The sequence below is a fragment of the Lytechinus variegatus genome, chromosome 13 (genome assembly GCF_018143015.1).
Source record: "Lytechinus variegatus isolate NC3 chromosome 13, Lvar_3.0, whole genome shotgun sequence".
NCBI classification, from domain to species: domain Eukaryota; kingdom Metazoa; phylum Echinodermata; class Echinoidea; order Temnopleuroida; family Toxopneustidae; genus Lytechinus; species Lytechinus variegatus.
Genome location: NC_054752.1, coordinates 23869122 through 23889271, shown reverse-complemented (window position 1 = coordinate 23889271; position 20150 = coordinate 23869122). Strand labels below are relative to the sequence as shown.

At 35.9% G+C, this 20150-nt stretch overlaps 2 protein-coding genes across 3 annotated transcripts; both read left to right on the top strand.

Annotated features, from left to right (window-relative positions):
- Positions 1–1503: 1503 nt before the first annotated feature.
- On the top strand, positions 1504–8826 carry LOC121426238 (carbonyl reductase [NADPH] 1-like). 2 transcript variants are annotated; one of them, XM_041622458.1, is made up of 6 exons: positions 1504–1597; positions 4349–4615; positions 4994–5100; positions 6265–6390; positions 7347–7491; positions 8017–8826. In XM_041622458.1, the coding sequence occupies exons 1-6, from the start codon at positions 1577–1579 to the stop codon at positions 8224–8226; spliced, it is 876 nt and encodes a 291-aa protein (XP_041478392.1). In that variant the 5' UTR covers positions 1504–1576; the 3' UTR covers positions 8227–8826. The 2 variants fall into 2 exon arrangements, with proteins under 2 accessions (XP_041478392.1, XP_041478391.1); XM_041622457.1 differs by lacking the exon at positions 1504–1597 and adding an exon at positions 1768–1848.
- A 2667-nt stretch (positions 8827–11493) lies between these two features.
- On the top strand, positions 11494–18869 carry LOC121426316 (carbonyl reductase [NADPH] 1-like). The gene is made up of 6 exons (XM_041622570.1): positions 11494–11615; positions 12509–12775; positions 15768–15874; positions 17035–17160; positions 17543–17687; positions 18324–18869. The coding sequence occupies exons 1-6, from the start codon at positions 11595–11597 to the stop codon at positions 18531–18533; spliced, it is 876 nt and encodes a 291-aa protein (XP_041478504.1). The 5' UTR covers positions 11494–11594; the 3' UTR covers positions 18534–18869.
- The last annotated feature ends 1281 nt before the right edge of the window (positions 18870–20150 follow it).

Below are 20150 nucleotides of genomic sequence, written 5' to 3'. Positions count from 1 at the left end.
AACTTAGCAACAAGAATATAAGTAAAAGAAATTGAAGATACTTGGGGATTATGGTGATTTTGCCCCTTGAAATGTCAATATGAGCATCTGAAACTGCAAACAACCCAGTAAATTATTTAAAAGGGTCATTTGAAATGAAAATGGGCAAGTAAATCCACCCCTAACAGAAAGAAAAGCCAGATTGTTTGCAATCTGATCACATGTAATTTGTATGTGATATTGTGTATGGATGAATTTTATATGAAAGTTACTCTTGATTCAATCTATTTTATTTCAATTATGTGTTTTCCTTTTTTTTAATACTGCATAGCAGTATATGTTTGTACTTACATAATTAATACATAGGTGTAGCATCTGTATGTTTTCATCTAGGTCGAAGAAGTTGTACAACTTTTGTAACACATTATAAATAAAATTTAGATAAAAAAATTGCCTAATTAGAAGGGCAATGTGGATTCTATCCTGTTCAATTTGTGTGATATGGCATTATGTTGTCTGAAAGTTTTCTACCAAAAGTAGAAGAGGAAGAGGAGACAGGAAAGAGAAAACGAGGAGGATGAATAAAGGGGATGAAAAACATTGAGAAAACAAAAAAAGAAATGTCCATTATTATCAGAATAAGGTAGAAGAAGATGAAATAATGAAAGAGTAGAAATATAAAGATCGAGTGATTGTTACCATTTTATTTCTTCATGAATATAAGAATAAGGTAGAAGATGAAATTAAAAAAATGGAGAAAGATAAAAGAGTGAGGTGAAGAGGAGGAAGAAAAGGAGGATGAGAAGAAGAATCATGAGGAGTAGGGGAGTAAGAGGTAGGATAATGGAAAAAGAAATGAGAAGAAATAAAGGGATTAAAAAGACAAAAGAAAGAAAGAAAATATGACTTTCTTTTATTTTACATACATCATCTCCATTAAAAGAAGAAGAAGGTAGAAGAAGATTACAAAATGGAAGAAGAGAAGGGTAAAGAGCGAGATGAAGAAAGGGGAGAAAAAAAAATTAAAGGGGAAGGGGAAAGAAAGAATGAGAAAACAAATTACTAGTAGGAGAGGGGAAGGATGACGGAATGAGGAGAGAGAGAGAGGGAGAAGGAGGAATGATGGAAGAGAAAGTGGTGGAAAGACCTCAGGAAAAACGGAAAAAGAGGAATATATGACTGAGGAAAAAAAAGGGACTGCGTTCTCTGTTGTCTGCACAGTAGATCCATTGACCACGCCCCCGGGCGGCACCGCCCACTTTTCACTTTTATGCGTTGAATTTGATAAATATTCATGTACAATTACGAAGAATGGTAACAGATTTACCATATTGATAACAAAATCATAAAATGTAACGCTTATAGTGAACAAAAATCATACAAATGACCGAAGTAATTTATGAATCAGGGTTATTAAATAGACTGAAATACCGTATTCTAAATGAAAGTGTCCGGCAATAGGATACACTGCCATACTACTAGCATGTTAATAGCTCTATGCTACTAGCGTACCGTACCGTATCATAGAGCAGCAGTTGGCGGCTCGTGATTTTTGCATTTGCAGAAGCCTGAGTGCTAGTGAGAAGAGACGAACAAAATGTCTTCTAAGGTTGCTGTTGTAAGTATTCTGTCAACACTTTCGATGAATATCAGTGCTCTTTAGATTTATTATCTACATTGATTATATTGTATACAAGAACAGTTCTTCTGAAGTTAGGATTTTTTGCAGAAAAATTTTCGCATTAATTCACTCCGCTCCGACTGTCAATAATTGTCACTCAGCTAATCCAGGGTGCGAAGGTGATGCGAGCCCCGGGGCCGGGCTGGCCTGGGGACGTGCAACTGTACATTACCGAGGCGTCTTACAGAGTAAAGCCAAGACATGCAGAACTCCATCTGTTCGAAGAAATTAACAGAAAATAAACATTACAAAAAACATTTTTTTTCCCTACACATACGTGATGTGACATTCTACTGAACATGCTTAAAGGGGAAGTTCACCCTGACAAAGAGTTTATTGTAAAAATAGCAGAAAAATTAATGAAAAATATTGCCGAAGGTTTAAGAAAAATTCATCAAATAATTAAAAAGTTATTAGAATTTCAATTATTTGATTTATGACGTCATATGCGAGCAGCATTCATACATAGCGAATGGTAAAAAATCAATGAAATGTCATTTTCTCAGAAAATTGAAAATGGTTTTCACTGTAACTTTTGTATATCAATACTATACACAAATCGTTTCACACCCGATCATGAATCAGGGTGACCAGATTTCACAAAATGAAATACGGGACAATTGACAAAAAAAGATCAACAAAGAAGGCTACACAGTGTTACACCTGTGAAAAATAATAAAGAATTGGAAGGGAGGATAAACGAAAGAATGAAGGAGAGAAAGAAAAGACGAAAGAAAAGAGATGAATTGAGAAGAAAGAAAAAAAAATAAGGGGAAAATGAAGGAGAAAAAAGAATGGACAGAATAAAATGATGAAAGAAAGAATAAAAGAGAGAAAATGTTTCCGTCATTCTTTGAATTGAATACAGAAAGAAAGAAAGAAAAAGAAAGGAATGGAAGAAGAATGCATGTATGAAAGACAAAATAAAGGAGAGAAAAAAGTAAGAAAAAGGAGGAGGAAAGAAAGAATGAAGGAAAGAAAACTGTTTCCTTCATTCTTTGAAAGAAAGAAACAAAGAATAAGGGAAAGAATTAGAAGGAAAAGTAACATAAAGAATGAAAGAAATGAGGAAAGAGAGGAAGAATGAAGTGAGGAGGGAATGAAAACATAATGGAAGAAGAGAAAGAATTAAAAGAAAAAGGATAGGAAGGGAGGGGGGAGAAAAAAGTTTTTAAGAAAAAAAGAATAAAGGAAATATAAAAAAAGAAATTTAATAAAGAAGACAGGTAAGAAAAAGGGAGGAAAGAAAGAAAATGAGCACACAGAGAGAGAAGGGATCAGGAAAGACAAATAGGAAATAAAGATAGATGGAACAAAAACAAGCAAGCAGGAAGGATATAAGGATGAAGAAAGAAGGATAGAAAAGAAAGAAAAAGGAAAAGAGTTCAAACTTCAAGCACAAAAATCTAATCATCTAACAAAATTTGTACTGTTGGTTTCTACTATTTTAGATAATGTATACATTAGGGCATGTTAAAATATAATCTTGTTTCACATATTAGGAGGATTGTTGTTTGCTTCAGATGTTTGCATATTATTTGACTGATGTAACATGTATGTATTTTATTATCTTTTTTTTACATATTCCAGTTTTGTTACAATATGTTAATGTTTTATACTAACTATAGGACCCCATTGGAAATAAGCCTTTCGGCTTTCATGGGCTATCCTGTCAAGGTATTCTTCAATTTCATTGTAATCTCTTGTGATATTCTTGACGAATAAAATCAATCAATCAATCAATCAATCAAAATAATAATGAAATTTTGTGTTTTTCAAATATATATTTGAAATAAAAAAATGTTTTAGAAATGAATAAAATTTGAAAGTGATTTTTTTTACTTAAAAATTAAATGAAACATCGCGGCATCATACACAACAAGACTCAAAACGAAAGCTGAAACAAATAAATCTAGTTATGAAATCTCAGTAACTTGTTCCTCCGATTACATCTCCAAGTCAGTAATCTGAGAACCCACAATATAATCATACAAATTTCCCGTCGATTTTGTATTTTGGCATGTTTGGTGTAGAGAAACTGCTCAGATCCTACATGCCTAGCTAGTAGCCTGCCACACAATGGCAGGAGGACAGTTCGTTAATTGCGATATATTGGGTTAGCAAGAAAATCACCGCAGAACTTTCAAAAGTTTATCGATTTTATTGTTGTCTCTGCTTCGTCATCTATTGGTTATTTTGATGAAAAATTGTCACTTTTAAATACATTTTGTTCAATATTCTGAAATACGGGACAAATAGGCGTCCCGGGAAGGGTTTGTCCGGACCCCGGGACAAAGAAGCAAAATACGGGACAATCCCGGGAAATACGGGACGTCTGGTCACCCTGTCATGAAAAGAAAACAAAATTAAGTCATCAGGAACCATACAAAATTAGAAATTTATGCATTTTGTATTACATAACACATGGGACAGCTGCTCATTTATGACGTCACAAATCCAAAACTTTGAACTCTAATAACTTTCTTACTCTTTAACGGATTTTCCTCAAACCTTCACCAATATTTTCTACTATTTTTTCTGCTATTTTTACAAGAAAGTTTTCTTCAGGGTGAACTTCCCCTTTAAGCAACTACCGCAGAGACATTTAAAATGTAAGAAGCTTCCAAAGTCATTAGTAGGCCTTCATTTTAGGCTTTTTATAGTCATTTTTTTCCATTATGCAAACAGGTAACTGGTAGCAATTCTGGAGTTGGTCTTGCCATCGTCCGAGCTTTCTGCAAGCATTTTGGTGAGAATGGAGCTGTATATTTGACGGCAAGGAACGAGGAGCGAGGAATGCAGGCCATAGAAGTCTTGAAGAAGGAAGGCCTTAATCCTAGATTCCATCTCCTTGACGTGGACGATGTTAGTAGTATGGAGATGCTTCGAGATGATATCAGGACTGAACATGGGGGCTTGGACATCCTGGTCAACAATGCAGGAATTGCCTATAAGGTGAGAAAGATTCTAGCCCAATATACATGTAGCACCTTGTACTTTGTAAGTATAACTATTGATGGAACTGAAATAAAATTGCTAAAGTTAGGTGGAAGCGATGAAACCTCCAGTTGACAATCAAGTAAATTAATTTATTTCCACGCAATGAGGCCTACTATATTGCCATTCTTACCAACTCCACTTCCACAACATACATGTATGAGATGTATTTCTTCATCATTTGTTGACTGGCAAGTCGTATGAAAGATATATATGACAACTTATTTCTAATCAAACAAATACTTGTTTCCAAATATTTTTTTTACCATCAATCATGAGTTTGCCAGAACTGATTAAAAATTTTCAAATGCAATTATTTTGTGTTTGTCTTGACAGGGTAACCCTCCAATGTTTGAGCAAGCTGTCGGATCTATCAAGACCAACTACCACGGTGTCCGTCTAATGACTGATACGTTCCTGCCGATCATCAGGGATGGTGGCAGGTAAACTACACGTATAACTAGTAGTTTGAATTGCCATGACCAGGATTTAGAAATTGGAGCTGGGGTGCTCGGGGAGGGCAGAGATGATTGATCCATTTGGTTTGCAACATTTCTTGACAAGCTACCCCCTTCCCCAAAAGAGGTTCGTGCTGCTAAGACAGCAAAGAGGGTAATTTGCGCACAAAATAATCAAGCAAGAAAATGAAAAATTATAAAAAAATTCCCTCATGTAACTTGTTACCGAGAGGAAAAGGGTCTGTGTGACAAAAAAATAAGTGAATTCCTAACTGTACCTGTACTGATCGCAGGTTCAAGATCGTGTACGATCCCCTCCCATGGATTTCTGCCTGGTATATACATGTACATGGTGAAACTGAAATCCTTACATATCTAGGCAAGCTATTAGCAATTGGTTGAAAGGGGAAAAAAATCCACCTGGGATACATGTATTACATAATCTAATGAAAATTGAAAACATCATGAAGGTTAAGGGTAATTTAATGGATTTGAAAAATTACAATTAATTATTGACATCATCAAATGTAGGCCCATCCGCCAACCATTGAATGGGGTGGGAATTGGATGAGTTCTTCAAGGGGGGGGGGAACTCACAATAATTTGGTTCAGATGAATACATGCTGTTGAAGCCTTTAACCTCTTCCAGGGATTTAAAGAATTTTTTTATGGAGAAGGTAAACATGTATGTAATACAGAAACCCATTCTTAATATTTACAATGAGGCCTAAATAAATGTACTTCGTCTTGAACAATGGGTGATTTCAAGTTCAGTGTTGACCTTTTGGTGTTGGTGTTAGGTGTTAGGTACACGATTATAACACCAGACATAGAATGAAGATGGTCCCGAAAAGTCACTCACTGGTCGTTGAGATGTCAATAATGTGATCTTGATCAGTTTTACAAACTCTGAATAAGATTTGGAGCTAGGGGAAGCAATCCAAATTTCAATTACACCAACACCTAGGCCAACACTGGACTTAAAATCACCCATTATGAAACGAAATTAGGCTCCATGTTTAGTTATCACGTGTAAAGTTGATTTAAAAACGACCCATTATATTGCACATTCCTGTATACCTCGTGACTGTGTTTCTGTCAGTATTATGCTGTTGTTGATTTTCTCAAACTCTGCCATCCTCTCTGTAGGATCACACATGTTGCTAGCATGGGGGCTCCCATGGCCTACTACAGGTTGAGCGTAGAACTTCAGGAACGATTCAAGCAAGTCTCAACTGTACAGGACGTGACGAACCTTATGAATGAATTCATTGAGTGAGTAGATGCCTCTTGGTTGCCTAATTTAGGTGGTTTTCAGAGTCATTAATCTTTCAGGTTGTCTGTTTAACCATTCTGTTTTTATTCAAATGAGCTCATTATAACTGAACATCTGTTTGAGGGATAAATCTTTAAGGGACGGTCCATGCTGGAGATATCTATCATTCAATAAATGGAGTAAAATTCACAGGGCAAAATGTTGAAAATTTTATCAAAATTGGATTACAAATAACAAATTTATTCAATTTTAAAGATTTGCATTATTCCGGTAAAACAATGCTAGGCATGTCTTTATGAATATTCATTAGGTGGGCTGATGATGTCATATTCCCACTTATTCTTCTGTATTTTATTATATGAAATTAGGTTTATTCAATTTTTTTCTACCAAGAACTAAACCATTGGATTGACAATGATTAAGTGCATTAGTTATTTATTGCCGCAACTTATTTAATCATAATGGAGACATGTCATTTACACATGTATGAAGAAATGAAACAATTATTTTTTCGTGTAATAATATAAGGAAAAGGAAAGTTTGGATGTGACATCAGCCCACCTAATGAGGATTCATGACAATGTGCATGTAACTGTTTTCACAAAATATTGATAAAATTTGAAATTCAATAACTTTATTTATTCTCTGATTTTGATAAAAATTCCAGCATTTTGCTCCGTGAATTTTACTCTATTTATTTAGATGTAAATATTCTCAGCCTGGACCACCCCTTTAAGTTTAGTCCAGATATGTTCAGGGTTGAAATATGTATTTTTTTGTCTAGTCACAACAAGCTTTTTTTTTATTCTAATTTTCTATTTTCATATTTCAGAATAAGTTATATGTTTTGCATTTGCTTTATTTTTGGAAACTAAAATAGAATAATACATGTAAATGAATACAAAAAGAGATCTATTATCTTCAAATCTCCCCTCCACTTCCTTGTTTTTCTCAGGGCTACCAAGATTGGAGACCATGTCCAGAAGGGTTGGCCAGATTGGGCCTATGGGACCAGCAAACTTGGAGTAGTAGCCCTCACCAAAATACAGGGTGAAAACGTTAGCAAGGATTCAAGCAAAAAGGATGTCCTCATTAACTCTGTAAGTACCTGTACTCTCTTAGAGCTAATGATAATGATGATATTTCAGCAGAACTGCAGATTAGATTTTTTGTTCTTTTAGTGTTGACAGAAAAAGCATGTTATTCTTTGCAATTACTATGCCCTTGGCCTTAAATTTGGCCTCATGCGGTCTCATATTGTATCAATGTTGTGTCCTCAAAGCCAGTTTGAAAGTCAGTTTAATATGTCTTTGGTTCTATCCGTGGTCTTGGATGTCTATTCCTTGGCCTTGGCCTCAGGGTGTGTCCATGGACCGGGCAGGGGTGAGGCCGGGAAACATTGCAGAAATGAGAATGAAATCTGAATCCCTGGCCCCCAGAGACCATAGGTTCTTCTATGGGTAATACTAATTCAGTCCCTTTCCTTGTCTTTGGCTGCAGGCAGTCTGGCCTTGGCCTATGCTTTGTAGTCTTCCACCCAACACTTATCTATTTTTTTAAAGGGTGAAAGTTCCAACCCTATATGTTTCCTGTTTCATGTCAATTTCTACTTCTATTTTTGACAGTGCTGCCCTGGTTACGTTGCTACCGGCATGACGGCTCATCATACGGGTGAAAAGGCAAAGCATAGGCTCACTCCAGATCAGGGGGCAGATACCCCAGTCTACCTGTCCCTCCTACCAGCCGGCACCACCAACATTCAAGGAAAGTTTCTGTATAAGAGAGAGATTAAAGATTTCTTCACAGTTGATATCAGACCAATTACATTGATATAATTTGTTAATTCAGTGTCACATTCACGATCCAACTACTCTTTTAATATTAGAAGAACTCATGTGATTTGAAAACTGTTATACAACCTTTATTCTTTATTGTCCTATAATATTTTGATTTTAATATGTTTAATTGTAACTTTGATGGGAATGATAATCATGAACACTGTGATGATAAAGATGATGATGTTGATGATGATTATGATGATGATGGTGATGATGATGATGAGGACAAGGAGGAGGAGGAGGATGAATATTATGATGATGAAGATGATGATGGAATTATCATTCTTCGTATTAGAAGTAGTAACACTGGTATAATTATTGAATTGCTATTATGTCTTTCATATTATAGGGGCTATATTGTATAATTTATGAGCTCTAAGTATATGCGGGTTCTTCCAACACAGAACAAGAACAGATGGAGAGGTAGATGTTACCGGTTTAAAGTTCTGTGCTCAACTGCCTGAACTAGGCAGGGTCTATTTTATTCTCAATTTCTTCTTTTGGCCTTCTTTGCACAAGGTACTAGATTTCAATACATATTCAAATTAACTTGAAGATGACAATAATAAAGTAATGCATATCATGGATGAGAACCAATCATATGTATATAAGGAGTCTTCCAACATGAATATTCATGATTCAGTCAATGAGGAGAGAGGAGGGGAGTTATTAACATAGATGAAGAGAGGACCAAGAGATAAGGGAATTTGATGATAAAAGGAATGGTCAAGTAAGGGATGCAAGGAATGATGGATAGATGAGTGTAACAAAGAAGAAGATGGGGATAACAAAGAGAGATGAGGGTAATAAAAGGCAAGAAGGCTGGTGAAAACTGGTAGCAAAGAAAAGAGAAATGTACATGATGGTTATTTTGAGAGAGCTATGTACTGTATATGTTTGAGGGAGGTGAACCCTGGCTTACAAGCAATGAAAATATTAAAAGATCATTATCCCTGATTACTGAACAAAATTGCAATGAACTCAAATAATGTTCAAACTTGTTCTCCACAATCTAAGTAATTTGTGTATATGGAAATGAATATGTACTAGATGATTCTGGTAAAAAAAATTGTAAGTGTTCTTTGATGAGCACATTGATCAAGGAATTTTGCGTATAAACAGGTATCCTACTTTTAAACAGGTATTTTTTTTTACAAGGTATAAATACATTTGCCCATCTCTGTTAATCAGTTTCAGGAAACACCTTTGTTTTTGGTTAGTTATTAAATATTATGCTCTCATTTGCTGTATTATTTACTTCGTCAGAACTTTGTATAACTCATATTGATTTGTTTAATGATGCTTTCAAAGACTATTTTCTCATTCCAACTGGCTGATTTTTACTTAAAGGTCAAGTCCACCTCAGAAAATTTTGTATTTGAATCAATAGAGAAAAATCAGACAAGCACAATGCTGAAAATTTCATCAAAATCGGATGTAAAATAAGAAAGTTATGACATTTCAAAGTTTTGCTTATTTTCAACAAAATAGTTATATGAACGAGCCAGTTACATCCAAATGAGAGAGTCGATGTCACTCACTCACTATTTCTTTTGTTTTTTATTGTTTGAATTATACAATATTTTAATTTTTACGAATTTGACGATTAGGACCTCCTTGCCTGAAGCACAAAATGTTAAAATAATGGAATTTCACGTGTTCAGGGAGGAATGAAACTTCATTTCACATGACAATGATGAGAAAATACAAATATTTCATATTTCATATAATAAAATACAAAAGAAATAGTGAGTGAGTGAGTGAGTGATGTCATCAACTCTCTCATTTGGATGTAACTGGCTCGTTCATATAACTATTTTGTTGAAAAAAAGCGAATCTTTGAAATGCCATAACTTTCTTATTTTACATCCGATTTTGATGAAATTTTCAGTGTTTTGTTTGTTGAATTTTTATCTTTTTATTCAAATCAAGTTTTTGTTGGGGTGGACTTGTCCTTTAATAGTTTTATTAGCATTTAAGAAAATACTGAAATAGTTTTTATGACAGAGAGAAATAAAATACTGATTTTATATCAGCATTTACTGTGTGTATTTTGCAATGTGTTTCTTATTTTATGAAAGGAATTACAAAATACGGGAAAACTTATTAAAATATGTCTAATGTAATTAAAAAAACAATAATGATTTTGCAGGAGAGCATGAAAACAATGAGAGGAAGAACCAGAATCCAGAAGGAGATGAAAATGAAGAAGAATATGAAGGGAAGGAAGTGAGAGAGAGAGAAGGGGGGGGGGCCCTCAGAACAGCCTGATGCCAAAGAGGGCCATCCTCCAGATGAGTGGAAAATAAAATAAATAGGAGAGAGAGTGGATGTAGTAGGAGAAGGGTAAAAGGGATAGGAAGCAAGAGAGAGAGACACAAAATGAGAGGGAGAATGGAAATTAAGAAGAACAGAAAGAAGGCAGAAAAGGAGATGAAAATAAGCAAGAGGATTATATTTATATGTATATATATATATGTGGAGAGAGAGAGACCAACAAAAAGTTAACTGATAAGGGGGTGAGGGGGGGGGGATTTCAAAGCAAAAGCTGACAAGTATACATTTTATTTGAAAAAAAAAAAATGATGCAGCAAGCAAAATTGTTCAAAGAAGAGGAGATAATGGAATAAAATGTATTAATTCAAAGGCACATGGACATATATCATGTTTTTGTGCTGTATAATTGGTGAGACTGGTAATATTCTAAGCCCTAAATCGCTTAAAACCTTAATTTAATTGACCAATATTTTTTTCAATGTTCACTCTTATTTTATTCAAGCCATAATTTCTTGTTTTGGACAGACATTGATTTGATTCAATTCATCTTTTTTTGTAGTTCATTGATATTATTCAGAAATTATGCCTCTCCTGAACATGTTAAACCCTGACACAAGTCACATTCATAATTACACCCCATTTAACTCTGGCCCCGTCCCTTATTCCCCAGAAAACCCACGCCACGCCCACACAAGGCGCCGCCCACTTTTACTTTCTCACGGAGATTATGGTAAGCCCCTTGGATAAGCTCCTCAGAGTAATTGATCTATAAGATTATTGTTATTTCAAAATATTATATTGCACATGAAAAGCAGAAAATTAACAAGTTTTGAAATATTTAATGCACAATTGGAAAAGGAGCTATCCAACTTTATGGACAAATTGAATAAAAAATATGCTTTTCTTGCAATGTATATTTGCAATTTTTGAGGTATTTTAGCGTACCATACATCTTCTACAGCTGTGTTTTCTGTTTTGATTTCGATTTTGTGCACCGTCATCGTGAGCCGCGCCTATCGAAACCACACATGTATGTCAATGTATTTGGACCTCATTGGTACAGGAGTGATCGAGACTAACTGAACAAAATGTCTCCAAAAGTAGCAGTTGTAAGTAAACTTGTTAATGTATGATATCTTGTGATGCTGAATTCGAATTGCAATATAAACTCAGGTTTATTATTATGCGAAGCAATTGAAAAATATTACAAACCTCACTAAAACTTTCAAATTTAAGTGAATGTTTAAGGTATGATGGTGGGCCCCAAGTCTGCGCACCTAACAATTTGAGTTAAGATTTAACATGAATTTCTTCTTATTTCACAAAATCTTTCAGTTGATAATGTTCCTTACATCATAATGGGTTAGTGTGCCAAATATCTCATAAAAATTTGAAAGAAATATATAATTTTCTTGGAAAAAATCTCGGGCAGTCATTTTCAGATTGAAAAAAAAAATGGTACCCCACGTCTGCGCACTCATTCACTTTGCACACGATTCGAGGATTTTGATGACAAAAGCTGTATTTTGAGGCTGTCACATGAAATGCCCTGAATTCATTATTTTTCCACCATTTTGAGTCGGATTTTTTATGAATACCTGTCTATGTAGTGCATGTGTAAAGTTCGTGCACGTCGCGTATCTTCTGTAACTAAAATCGCGCAGATACGCGGGTGCGCAGACTTGGGAGACCGCGCAGACATGGGGGAACTGACCATACACATGCTATTGCAAATTGCAATCAATCGAAACATATATGCCCATTTTAGAAAGTAACCTCTAGTGGTTTTTAAACCATTACTCATTTTTTAAATCATGAATATGCAAGATAGTGTAAATTTGTAATTTAGATTTAAATTAAGACTGTATATTTACTCTTACTTGTGACTTTTGTGTGTATTTTTTAAATGAGCTTTGTAAATCATTATAGGTTTAATTTTATCAGTAGTCAGTACAGTAGAAAGTGACTGAAATTATTGTTTTTTTTCCCATTCTGGCAACAGGTAACTGGAAGCAACTCTGGAGTTGGTCTCGCCATCGTCCGAGCTTTCTGCAAGCATTTTGGTGAGAATGGAGCAGTATATTTGACGGCAAGGAATGAGGAGCGAGGAATGCAGGCCGTAGAAGTCTTGAAGAAAGAAGGCCTTAATCCTAGATTCCATCTCCTTGATGTGGACGATGTTAGCAGTATGGAGAAGCTTCGAGATGATATCAAGGCTGAACAAGGTGGTGTGGACATCCTGGTCAACAATGCAGGAATCTTGTATAAGGTTTGTATCTGGGAGTCATGACTGTACTCATGTATTGTATCGTGGCCTATTGACTTAAACTGTTAACTACGTCTACGATAACCTATGCACTAATCTAACCTACAGCTATGGATCTCGAAGTTTGATGAAGGCCTTGAATAGAACTCGAACTAGATGAAGTGAGGTGCCGTTGTCAGAGCACTCTGAATCCTAGACAGGAATAACCGTCGTTTCTGGGGATTTATTCAACAATTTCTGACATTTTACTGTAATCCCCATTCACCGACGGTAAAGTGTCCGTGTGGGCTCCCATTTGTTATAACACCAGCACTTTTGTCCGACCAGAGTCCAAAGTTTGGGGTTATATAACACATCGAGGTTACAATCTAAGAATATGTTAACTACAAATTAAAAATATTTAATTATTCAATTTTAAAATACTTTAAACGATACAGATGAAAATGCATGAAAATTATACTTTACCGATGTTTAGTTGGGAAATGCACAGCTAATCGATCCAAATTAAGGCAGCCAAACTATGAAATATTTACAAACGAACGGAGAGGGCGTCAACAATATACGAATGTGATATCGATATTGCATTCCACCAGCACACCTACAAGGCAATAATACGATACGATACACTCACGAAGACAAACGATAATAGTTATAATCGCGAGATATCGAGACATTAACGATAATGACGTCATTCAAGATGGCAACTTGCAAGAAAAACCATCAGGTCAGGAGAAAATGTCTTAGATGACAGATTTCTCAATCAACCAGTGGATTTTTTTTTCAATAACTCCGGTCCAAGGTATGCAATTACTTAAATTATTTGTATTTCCCTGAATGTATATCATTAAATTTCGCTCAAAAAACAGTTTTAAATCGCGATCTATAAAACGCTAGTTCACTATACGTTGTCTGTAGCCACGGACCCCCCAACCTCTTCAGTCTATGTATGGTGAGTGGAGCCAACGTAGTTCAGCGGAACAACCAAAATACAGAGACTGAAGCTTTTGGTCTATCTGAATCCTACATGTAGCTGTAGTGTAGCTGCCGGGGTATGGTGCTTCCTCAGGCTGGTATGCATTCAGCCGTGGATCCAAATCATCCAATTGACTCATAACAACTCCTACTAAAATGTGTCTTAGCTTCTATACACCCTGTGCCTTATCACAATGTCATTACCAAGCATCAATGAGCAAGGCATCATATTATAATAGATCCCTATAAATTGCCCAATGCAGCAGCTTAAAGGAGAATGAAACCATTGGAACAAGATAATAATAATAATAATAGGCATTTATATAGCGCCATCTATCTAGAAATATTCTATTCCGAGGCGCATTGTTATTATTATTATTACCCCAGCTTTAGCTCGAGCTGCCTCTCAGCGCTCATGCATTCAAGGAGTTAATCCTGCCGGGTACCCATTCACCTCACCTGGGTCGAGTGCAGCACAGTGTGGATAAATTTCTTGCTGAAGGAAATTACGCCATGGCTGGGATTCGAACCCACGGCCCTCTGTTTCAAAGACAGAAGACTTATCCACTGGGCCACAACGCTCCACTTACGCTCCATTACAAGATAGCTTGTGTGAAAACAGAAAAATCAAAGAAACAGATCAACGAAAGTTTGAGAAAAATCGGACAAATAATGAGAAAGTTATGAGCATTTGAATATTGCAATCACTAATGCTATGGAGATAGCAAATTGGCAATGCGACAAAGATGTGTGATGTCACTTGTGAACAACTCTCCCCATTACTTTATTATATATTTCACTTGAATTGCCTCTTTTATCACATCTATCCATAGATCATGTGTTCTTTCTACATGAGGGCATGTAATACATATTTTTTAAGAATAAATCATGGATAAAGAGTTTGTATCATTATAAGAAAAAGCAAAAAGAGACATTTTGAGGGTATTTTATAGTCCACCAAAGGGAAAGTTGTTCATCAGTGACATCACACATCCTTGTTGCATTGCCAATAGGAGGATCTCCATAGCATTAGTGATTGCAATATTCAAATGCTCATAACTTTCTCATTATTTGTCCGATTTTTCTCAAACTTTCTTTATTCTTATTCTTTGATTTTTCTGTTTCTACACAAGCCTATTTGTTCCAAAGGTTTCATTCCCCTTTAAGGTTAACATAATAGAACATCTTGTATCCAAGGAGGGGAATGTCTATTGTTATAGTAGAGGCTGTGTTCCTACAGCATACACTTTAGATTAAAGGAAGTGTTCATAAAATTAGTGCTCGTCTCTACACATGATTGGTGAAATGTTCTTGTGCTAAATGAATTAGTCCTAGATAATTCCACTGCAAGGAAATGCAGGCCTTGGCCACCAGCCATTCATAGATTTGTTTGTAAGTAACTATAACAGCTTTAGGAGTTAGGAAATCATTATGCTTTTCACACTGCATTTCCTTAACCCCATAGTATTTTTATTTTCACACTGTCTCTCTTAGCCCCATACTTTTTGCTCAGCCGGGATTGACACTTTAAACCAGGACTATCGCACAGCTCATGAATATTGATAATTTTGCCACACAGAGCGTAATTAACATGAAATTTGACTTCAGTGATTGGCTAAATTGCTTAGCCCCACTTTTCCTTAGCCTGGTTTCGTTTCACACTTAGCTCCGCAATTGTGGTGTTAGCACCACAACAAGCCGGATAACCCTGCTTTTTTGCAGGGCCAGATAGTACTATTTACCGTGCTAGTCCATTTTGCCAAAATGTAGTGTGAAATCGAAGTGGGCTTGATACTTGATGGAGTAATACCTTTAATTGGCAGCTCATACAGGAAGCTATACGGGGATGATGACTGGCTAAGCTTGACCCCGGGAAATTGGTGGGCCTAAGAGAGGAGACCCCCCCCACCTCCTCTTAGCCCCACCAATTTTCCGGGGATCAAGGAAAATATGTGCACTGTGAAAAGCATAATTATGTTTCACATATCTAAAGGGTTTTTATCTCGTCCGTTACTTTGTGCAGGATGATAAACCTATGGCAGAGCAAGCTGTCGGATCAATCAAAACCAACTACCATGGTGTCCTTTTGATGACTAATACATTCCTCCCTATCATCAGAGATGGTGGAAGGTAAGATAAGAACAATTCCTCTTGAGATTCAGTTCAGTGCTTAAGAAGTTTAAAAAAAACCTACATTGATATCCAGATATGACTTATAATGAAACAACATTCTTTCTGAGTGTGAAGTCATTGTACTGTTTTTTGGCAGAGATTTACTTTTTTATGTTTTTATAAAGATGTATTGAATTGCAATATTGCTTTTCATTTCATGGTGTTTTATCAATTGTTTGCAACATTAAAGTAGGAATAAGACTTTAGTTGCCAAGCATGTTGCATAATAGTGTAATTTTAACTCACAGACTGAAATTACATCAAACTTCCATTGATAGGCTTGTAAATTGGAATCATCCATTCTCTGTGGTTTCTACCCACTTGGTCAATAAGCAGATTGTCTTATTATTTTATTGTCTCACACCATCATGGTTAAACCCACTTGGTCTACTCTTAATTTGGTTTGATCACCATTTGTTCTAACCATTACTTGCTTTGTTACTATAATGCTATCTAATATGCAGATAATCTATTTTCCAATTTTTTGTTTCCTTTTGCTTTATACTTTGTTTCCTATTGCTTTATACTTTGCTTTTTCAAATGAAATTTTGTTCATAAACAATCAATGTAATCATATAGAATATAGGATACTACATTATGTAGATGAATTGGGTTTTAATAGCCTAATTGGAGAATAGAGAAAATGGTAAAACATGGGATAAATAGCAATGAGCACTAGCATACCTACGGGGGAAGCAGGGGGGACAGACTGCCCCCCACAACCCATGCATGGGACCTATCCCTGCCCCCCTCCCCCCGACAAGACGTTGAAGACCTTTTTTTTTATTGCTTGCCAATTTTTTTCTGCTGTGAATTTTTTTTTGCTTGTCAATTTTTTTCCTGGCACGAAATCCTTTATTTCTGGCTGAAGACCTTCTTTTTTTTTTTGGGGGGGGGGTCACATTTTATGCGGACGATTTGCCTCCCCTGTGGAAAAACCTAGGTACGCCACTGGCAATGAGACCAAGTGGTCAGTAGGCAATGTAGTTATAGCTGAAATAGGATTAGACTTTGTCAAAAGCGACAAAAAATTGTACACAAAGTGGAAGTAGACCAAGTGGTGATTTCTCCTTTCAGTTCTGACAATCAGGTTAATAGTTTTTTCCATTTTTGTTTAGGATTGTCCACCTAGCCAGCCTGGTTGCTGCCAGGACCTTCTACAACATCAGCGAAGAACTGCAACAGCGCTTTCGTGATGTTTCGACCGAGGAGGGCGTGACAGGCCTCATGAATGAATTCATTGAGTGAGTAGGCAACTTATTGCATTTTTGTTATTAGATGAATTTCAGGGTTGCCGTGTGGGTATATTACAATGGCATTCTGCTGCAGTTGTCCTTCGGGAAGTGCATTCTTTGGTTCAAAATTCAGATATAAGTCTTGACCGGGGCCTTAACAAGACGAGAATATAGGCATAATGTTTTTTCAGCTCTTCAATACACTAGTCCCCTGTCAGGACATTTAGGCTTCAAGTGTAGGCTAGGCTGCAGACCACATTCCTCAAGCTGACGGATTTGCACATCAAACTACCATAGAAGTATGTCTTCTCAATTCACACAATTCTGTTATGCACAGAACATTTTAAATAGATATTTGTATTTTCATTCTATATTTGATTTTTTTTTGCAGAGCAATGAAAGAGGGAGAGCCATGGACGAAGGGCTGGCTGGATTTTTCTTACGGAACCAGCAAACTTGGAGTGGTGGCCCTCACCAAGGTGCAGGGTGAGATGGTGAGGAAGGATCCAAGCAAGAAAGATGTTCTCATCAATTGTGTAAGTAGCTCTTGCTCTGTGAATGAAATGTGACTAAGGTAGCTTAGTCTGCAGGCACAGACCCTGATCAAAATGTTCATCTTCACATAAGACTAGCACAAACACAACTTGCTCTTGAGGGACCTTCTACACATAAAATCAGTGGTAGGGACCTTAGGCTGCATATTCAGACCACTTTCTGTCAGAGTCAAAGGGTTTGCACTGCTACCTTAAAGGCACCTTATCAAACGTTTGTTCAACACCTCTTAGCAGGTATCAGAATCCTGCTACGATTCTGAAGTCGGGTTTAATTTAGACTATGGTCTAACTCTGTGCTAAAATTATGGGAAGTCAAAAGTGTCATGATTTTTATTAAGTTGTATGTTTCTTATGTTTACTGTGCTCTTTCCTGATTCATTGATTGTGAAGTAAATCATCTATTTATACTTCCTTGACAATTATAAATGATTTGAGAGCCAAATGAGCTGAAATATTATATCTCCACTGTTAGTGATTTATGTAATAACTGTATGTTTATGGTCATTTGTCCTGGATAATTACTAGATATTTTTTCCCCTGTTCTGCGGAATGTTTTATGACCGTTGTCAATATCATCTGAACATAATATTTTTCCTTTGTGCCTTCTTCTTTTGACAGTGTTGTCCTGGCTACGTTGTGACAAACATGACAGCTCACCACACCGGTGATGATGCCAATAGTAGGATCACCCCAGACCAGGGGGCAGACACACCTGTCTACCTGTCCCTCCTCCCGGCCGGGACCGCAGACATCCAGGGTAGGTTTGTTTCCAAGAGAACGGTCAAGAATTTCTTTGAGGATGACATCAGACCAGTCACATTCAACTAATCCGTTATTGTTGCCTCCTTATTCTACTAGGTCTTTCTCAAAAATGTGTTTTTATATCCATTAGATAGACAACTTCGATAGTGTTATACGTGCAAAGACATTTGAGCAGCATATGTTGTAAGTCCAATTGTGTTACTTTGTGAATTTTGAATAGTCTGTTTGGTATATATAGCTTGAAATTGACAACTTTTTTGTGACCAAAGTTATTAATTTCCATACAGTTGCAACTCAATTTTCAATAGTAATTTAGAACAAGTTTTGTATAGACCAAAGCGCTCAAAAATTTGAATTTTGGGCATATTTTTGTGTATGCCCTCTATTGTTGGAAAGTAATATGGCAAGAAAATTTTCATTTTTCAAGCTCTATTTGTAATAAAGAAAAAATAATTTAAAGAATCAAATATACTTAAGAGCCAAGTTATAATATGAAAAGCTGTAGTGGAAACTGACAGTGTACAAAAATGAAGCATTTGTCCAAAAGAAAAAGAGAAAATAATCCAAACATTGTCAACCTTATTTTGCCACACATAGAGATGTAACTGAGAACAAGGTTATATCATAACCTCGTTCATTGAATGAGTGGATTCACACATGTTTCCCAATGTTGGTTTTAGAATGATCATAATTATTGCCACTCAAAAATTGGCATAGTTGTGTTTTCAGGTGTGCCCCTGGAGGTGGTCCCTGAAGTCTGGGTTTTCAAACTCTGTGGAAGAGAATTCTGCTGCAAATATTTACTTTTTACAGTTTAATGAGTTTTTGTAAACTGTGATAGGCTATATTGAAGTTTGTAGACTCGGGAATTTTAGAAATTTGCTTGCCTTGCCTTTACAGAAAGGAAAAAAAGTATTGTTACTGTCGTGTGTTATTTTTTAGGTATCCATGCAATTAATATATTATACTACACCATATTTTATCTCATTATCCTAATATCCTCACTGAGAATTTAGATTTTAGTACATTGAAATATGCCCAATACGTACATATTTTTATGTTTTGTTACCAGTTCATTAGCTCAATATTTTTGGTGTAATCATGGAATGTCTTAATAATTGATGAAATGCAATATCTTATCATAGCTGAAATACAGAGCTACTAATAGAGAGTTTGGCTGACCCGGTTTCAGTGGATTACCAACATGGTGCATAATGATTAGCTGGGCAAGCCCAATTCAAAAGAAATTGCGCCATGTTGGTAACCCATTGAAGCTGGGTTGGCCGAACTCTTTCTATCAATGGCTCTGCTGAAATAACTATTATAGCGCCCTCTCTTGACCAGATAATAGTAAATAAGGGAAGAAGAAAACAATTTAGATATCTAGTTCAATTGAAGTTGTCTGAAAGTTTCACTTTTTTTTCAATAGAAGATAATTGCTTTTAAAAGTATATTTCCTTTTTATGGGGACAAATTACATAACCAATTTTAATATACTTTGAGTGATGAGCAAGATTAGGTCAATATAATCATTGAGTGTGATAGAACAATGAATACTGAGAACTGAGATCAGGGGACCGTTTCATCAACATTTTTGTCTGACAAGTTGTCAGATCTGACATCTTTCCTTGATTCTGATTGGCCGAGAGGCACTGTTACTATAGTAACTGTAGGATAAAACGG

Excerpts from the sequence above, each read along its gene's own strand:
- LOC121426238 (XM_041622457.1), top strand. The coding sequence starts at position 1,783 with ATGCGAGCCCCGGGGCCGGGCTGGCCTGGGGACGTGCAACTGTACATT. Across the intron at positions 4,616-4,993 it reads ATGCAGGAATTGCCTATAAG|GGTAACCCTCCAATGTTTGA; the intron begins GTGAGAAAGATT and ends TTGTCTTGACAG. Across the intron at positions 7,492-8,016 it reads AGGATGTCCTCATTAACTCT|TGCTGCCCTGGTTACGTTGC; the intron begins GTAAGTACCTGT and ends TATTTTTGACAG.
- LOC121426316 (XM_041622570.1), top strand. The coding sequence starts at position 11,595 with ATGTCTCCAAAAGTAGCAGTT. Across the intron at positions 15,875-17,034 it reads ATCATCAGAGATGGTGGAAG|GATTGTCCACCTAGCCAGCC; the intron begins GTAAGATAAGAA and ends ATTTTTGTTTAG. Across the intron at positions 17,161-17,542 it reads CTCATGAATGAATTCATTGA|AGCAATGAAAGAGGGAGAGC; the intron begins GTGAGTAGGCAA and ends TTTTTTTTGCAG.